We start from the raw sequence: 6,000 nt of genomic DNA, 5'->3' as shown, positions 1-6,000 counted from the left end.
AGTACGCAGAGTAGAGGAGACAGAAGGCTCTCTTGTGGGGAAATGACATTTACTTTCCTCACATCCAAGGGTGGATCTAACCAAAGAATGACTCATCTTTTGCTAAAAAGACTTTTCTTTGAGGAAACTGTTCTTGGACAAAATACATACTCTGCAGACCAATGGACAGGGGAATATTCAAGGTATCTCAGTCATATGAAAGTGACATGGTCCACTAAGTACTGTCTGGTCAATTCAGTTAGTCCATTGGCAAAGAATTGTGGCTTTTTTCTCTCCATAAGACTGTTTTGGTAAGAATTATCTCATTTTCAAATTATTCTCTAATCATCCCTCTAATCATCAGTTACTGGAATGAGGCCTCTTAGATATGCTGCATATGCTATAAATGGTAAAGGGAAAATGTTTCCTTTTCCTTTATTCACAGAGTCATTCTTGTTTGTAATTAGTTGGAGGATAACATGTCAAATAGGAAAACAGACAGAAAATGCTTATTTTTCATGGGAGTGAATATTTAAACCCACCAGCAAGCATAAGCAAGGCCATGCTGCAAGGCACAGCTTCAGTAAGGAGGTTGGTTCATGTCCTTTGAAGACCTCTATGGGCAAACTAAGAGCCACAGTGCACATAATAGAGTCACACCCAGAGATCTGAATTCTTGCCCTGTTACCCACAACTGGCCTGTGAGAGTTATCAGATAGGCAATTGGTTTCCTAACATCTGGTTCCTTACCAAAAGGATTACAACAGACCCTGGTCTCTAAGCGTTCTTCAGCAATTCCTAAGGATTGGTGTACTTAACATGAGAGATCCGTTCGGATGTGGAAACATCCAGCTTCCCACAACAGGCCTAGGTTATCCTCAGGTCCATGTAAGTAAGGGTTGTGCTCTGTCTTTCCCAATCAGAAGCACTGTATCCCCTGTCTTCTTCTGTCAGGTCTCGGACAAGCCTTCACTCATCTCTCCCCTCCACGTTGCTTATATCACTTTCCTCCTTTTAAATCGGTGTCTGCTTTGGCATGTTTTAGAATCTATTTCTTAGAATGCTTCATCCAAATGACTATTGCCAAATCTAAAGTAGCATTTTTATTGTTTTCATATTTTTAATTTCTGTCTCATTTTTCAGTATCACTTCTGCTGTAATTATATCGACTCCTCTCATTTAACTCTGTGTGGGAATGTTCAATGGCTAGGTGCAATTCTTTGCTAATACAGTGCAATGAGACCCAACAGCTTCTCATTTACCTTAAAAACACAGAAATCTAAGAGATTATTGCTATGATCGGGTTTTTAAAACTGTAGCATTATGAAAGAGGACAAAGTGAGCTGAAACAATACATAGAATTAAGTACATTAAGGCTTCTTCCTTTTTGATTAAATCCCCCCAATAGCTTCAAATTAAGAAAACATTCAGATCAAGACCCCCTATTAGGAGGGGTCATGGAGACCTGAGCAGACTGCTATACACTGCCAGGTAAACATGGAGCTCTTTCAACAAAGTGGTGTCTCTGTGCAGCTAGCTATGTCTTCCAGGTGTGGGAATCCATGCAGATGAATTTGGTGAAATCAGAATGTGGTTGGGTTTAGCTCCATTCATGGGCCATGACAGCAGTCATGGGCATGACATCCTTCTTTGTTTTCAATTCTGGTTACCTGTGAGAATCCAGAAGGAAGACTTGCAGTATGCACCCCAACACAGGTTGGGACACAGACACTTCCAAAGGCCACCCAGAGCTGAAGAACAGCAGCCCAATGGCAACTTCTTTCCCTGAGTTATTGTTTGATGATTCAAATGTAGTCATTTTCAAAAGCCTTCCCTTCAAATGCTATTAAAATGGAATTTAAACTACTATGGAGAGAAATACAGTCACCAAGTTTTTGTGTTATTTTCACAGAATCTAGTGGTTTAACTAGATAAAGTATTTCTCATTAGACATCGTAGTATTTTTCAAATTTCCACTTTTGTTGTGGTTCCATTGGGTTACAAGCAGCCAGTTTCAGGGTCTTCTGAGAGAAATTCCCTTCCATACATAATAACTGCTGATAGTTTTCAAAAACAATGTGGTCCACCTGAGGAGAAAGAGGACATGGGAATGAGCTACAGACTAAACTTGGCAACAGAGATATGAAGATCTAATAAGCAAATTATATTTCCAGTCCCCCAGGAACTCTTGTGAATTAAATTAGTGACATGAGCAGAAGCTTGGGAAGACATTAAATTTGTCTCTGTCTCAAACTAAGTGATCCAACTTCTCTGCACTGTAACGCTTTCCTTCATCAGAAAGTGAATGGTGATATGGCTGATAACTACATTATTTAAAGGAAAAAGTTTGATTGTTACTTAGTGTATTGGGTGGCTACTTCATGGATGGTGGCAAAGAAAAAAAAACCATGTAGTGTGACAGAGAGCAAGCTTGTTAATTTATTAATCCCACCCATGTCTTAGAATGTACATTGGTATTGGCAAATGCTAGAAATGACACATTTTGTTTGTGAGCTCCTTATCTGGTAATATAGAGCGCCAAATGTCCAGTGCTCAGAATTAGTTAGAAATAGAGAAGGGTATTCAGATGACCTTAATATTGTTCTATATTTATTAAAAGTGAGAGATAGTCTACTTAGAACCAACATGGCTTTGTGGTTTTTAACTTGTAAATCACAATTTCACATAAATATGACCGTGATCATTGCAGTTATTAATAAATTAGTTTAATATAATTTATTAAGCTAGTTTAATATAATATATAATAATGTGATTAATTTTTTACCCCAAAAGGGAATGCTTTTATGCTAAAGCATTTTAAATATGTTTCCATAAAATATTATGACTCTTACAAAACCTTGGAAATATGACTCTTGTATTATATTTAAGGTTGTGTAAAGTAGGTAGCCTTGAAGCAAGTCATTCATTATTCTCTAGACAGTGTTCTGTGGTGAATGACAAAGGTAACTAAATCATTTCTTCCCCATCAAAAGACACATAAGGACCAGTGATAGGGAGGACTATTATGCTCCAAATCTGGCACTGGAATGAGAGGCAAAGTCCAGAATATCAGGGGAGGACTGACGTAGGGAGCACTTAAAACACAAATTTAGATGTGTGGAATTTTAACTAGTCACTGCTATCTAGAGTCAAACTCTGAAAAGGAAGACCTTGTTTTCCACAGTCCCTTCCCATTTCTCTTCTTCTTTAAGGCTTACATATCTTAGGGACTGCTTTAGCTGTGTCCTGAATGCTATTCTCCAAGACTGATGGATTAAAGACATGTTCCCCAGGGTGGAACTATTGGGAGATGGTTAAGTATTTGAGAAATGAGGCTTCCTGGCAGATCCACAGAGCTGATTCCAACCTCTCTCCTTTAATTATTTAAGGTATTTTTCTGAAGTGATAGTAAGGGGCTTAAGAGAATTTGTATGATAATTATCAAAAGAAAAAAGAAAAGGAGAGACAGACAGACAGACACACATACACACATACACACACGGTGGGGGAGGAGAGAGAGAGAGAGAGAGAGAGAGAGAGAGAGAGAGAGAGAGAGAGAGAGCAAAAAAAAATGTCTGAATCAAAGGAAGGACACCCTAACCAATGGGGACACCCCTCAAATAAAATGAGTTTCTGTTAGGGTCAGCTCTGGACAGAATCATGACTTCTATATTGCCTGGAGACTTAGTTTCTTTTCTCTTGCTATGATAAAATACCAATAAAAACAACTTGAGGGACAACAGTTTACTTCAGCTCACAGTTCATGTTGATATTCCACCATGGGTGGGGAGTTTTCCAGTGACGGGAGTTTTGTGGATCTAGTCATATTTCATGAAGAGAGATTAGGAGTTCAATCCTATATAGTTCTTAGCTCATTTTACTACTAAGGAATAGTCCTACTCACGAGGAAGCTAGGTCTACTCACGCCAATTAACATAATCAAACAGTCTTCCCTAGGCATGCTCAGGAGCTAACTGTAACCACAACACACGTGCCTGCAAGACATCCCATGACTGCAGGCTAGTGAGAAGGCAGGAATTTGAGAAGACAGTCTTGAGGCTATTCCTAGCATCTCAAGATTCTGAGACAAAGCTTATGACCTTGAGCCTACTTTGAACAGGACAGAGAAAAATGGAATGGATTTGAGATTGAACGCAGCAGCACTGGGGTAGCTTGTTTAGAGAACCACTGTGGTGCAGACATTCTCAGCACCAAATGCAAAGCTGGCAACAGACACACGGTCACCTTCCCTTATTTGGTCCCTGCAGTGCCTGGAGAATCTTATCTGTGGATCCACACAGGTGAGGAAAAGACTCCTTTCATGGAACGAGGGCAGAGAGAGGAACCGGAATCATTCTAGACACCAAATTTTGTAGGAAGCTTACAGTTTCTTGCATTCTTTTTCCATGTATCCCCCCTCTAGACTTTTCTGGTAACCCATGGGAATAAGTTTCAGCAATACGCATGACATTGTTGTTTGATTGAAACAAATTTTAGAATCTAGGATAATGGTACCAATATGGTGGAAAAAAATGGGTGCCTGTAATTTGAACCACTCAGTTGAAAGACATTTTGGGAAAAAAAAAAAGAGCAAACAAACTTAAATTAAAATGTGGCAAAATGGTCTTTATGCCCCTGAATGAAACTTCACAGCGTCCCTATTGTTACACACAGCGTTTAAGGCTTCCAGCTGAGGAGGTTGATAGTGAGAGTTTTATGTCCCCTTTGACTGAAAGTTGACTTTGTGGTAAAGGATGGCGCAGGTATTTTGCTTACCAGTTCTGGATGAAAGGCGGATGCTGATCTGTGCAGCCATTTAAGCCGGTTGTTTCTGTTGTCACAAGGGTACAGCGTCACGGATCCTTTATCAGGGATGGGCGCCACACACCACTCTCCATGCTTAATAAGTCTTACCCAGGTGTAATTAAATTGTTGAAGCTGTAGGGAATGGGAACAGGAAAGGCCATTCCGTTAGCAAGAAGAGGCAGAGGAGGTTGCCAAATTGACAATAGGTGAGACCATTGATCTCACTTTGATCCAACAAGATAGGTGCATTATTTTACCTGCCCACTGTCATATTTTTCATTGTTATGTTGGAGAGCAAGACTATCTCTGTTGGTTTCAGTAATGATTTGTCACGATGTCTCAATAAATATTACCGGAAGTGGCGTGTGTTGTTAGTACACTAAGTATATCTCTGAATATGGATGTTATTTCCAGTGTTGTGAATTACAGGTAATCAGGGGGCAGAGTATTACACTGTGTAAATCTCTATTCATCAGTGGTATTATGTGGCTCAAAGCCCAGCTATAGATTTCTTGAGGGAAAATTATCATATCTTCTTTTTTCATACTCTCATTTGGACTCAAGTTGATTTACTCTAATGGATGGAAAGTTATTGAAGTGTGTCTTTGTCACCATGTAACATCTCCCAATTCATAGGATCAGCTCCTAGAGTAAGTCCAGATTGGAGGAGTTGACAGTGTCTAAAATAAATATGGCTTCAGGTAATTGAAGAGTGTTTGTAATCCTTAAAAATAAGTTGACAGCTATTTAAAAATAATTTAAGGTTGGTTGATTCATTTATTCTAAACCTTTGGTCCTTGTGAAATTTGCCATGGAGGGAGCAAGGAAGTACAGGACAGAAAAAAATATTGAAGTGTTTTTCCTCTATGAATCATTTATAATATAAGTGGAGTATCTTTTATTTGCAGAACTAAACATTGAACCAAGGACTTTACACAGGATAGGACTGAGCTACACGTCCTATCTTTTTGGTATAATTTGTTTTGAGATAAAGTTTACCAAGTAGCCCACGATTGCCTTGCATTTTTTAATGTAGTCTGGGAAATCCCTAAAATCTTTCTTTTCTTGACTCAGCACCTCTAACAGCTGGAATTATAGGCCTGTGTCACTCTGACTGGCTTCAAGTTAAGATTTAACTTAGACTAAAGGCTATATTTAAGAAATGGTAGCATGTCTTGCCACTCAAAGAATAGTCCCTGAATCAACATCTTGTCA

General features: G+C 39.1%; 1 protein-coding gene across 1 annotated transcript in view; it reads right to left on the bottom strand.

The window, feature by feature from the left end:
• Nucleotides 1-1,064: 1,064 nt before the first annotated feature.
• Nucleotides 1,065-6,000, bottom strand: part of Galnt5 (polypeptide N-acetylgalactosaminyltransferase 5) — a 40,746-nt gene continuing 35,810 nt past the window's right edge. Inside the window, exons 9-10 of the mRNA XM_032903316.1 lie at nt 4,756-4,917; nt 1,065-2,066 (exon numbers count right to left, since the gene is read on the bottom strand). Of these exons, the coding sequence (XP_032759207.1) occupies nt 1,926-2,066; nt 4,756-4,917 (303 nt within the window). The 3' untranslated portion in view covers nt 1,065-1,925. The remainder of the gene's footprint in view (nt 2,067-4,755; nt 4,918-6,000) is intronic.

Source organism: Rattus rattus, chromosome 5, assembly GCF_011064425.1.
Source record: "Rattus rattus isolate New Zealand chromosome 5, Rrattus_CSIRO_v1, whole genome shotgun sequence".
Classification (NCBI taxonomy): domain Eukaryota; kingdom Metazoa; phylum Chordata; class Mammalia; order Rodentia; family Muridae; genus Rattus; species Rattus rattus.
This window is presented reverse-complemented; position numbering and strand designations above follow the sequence as displayed.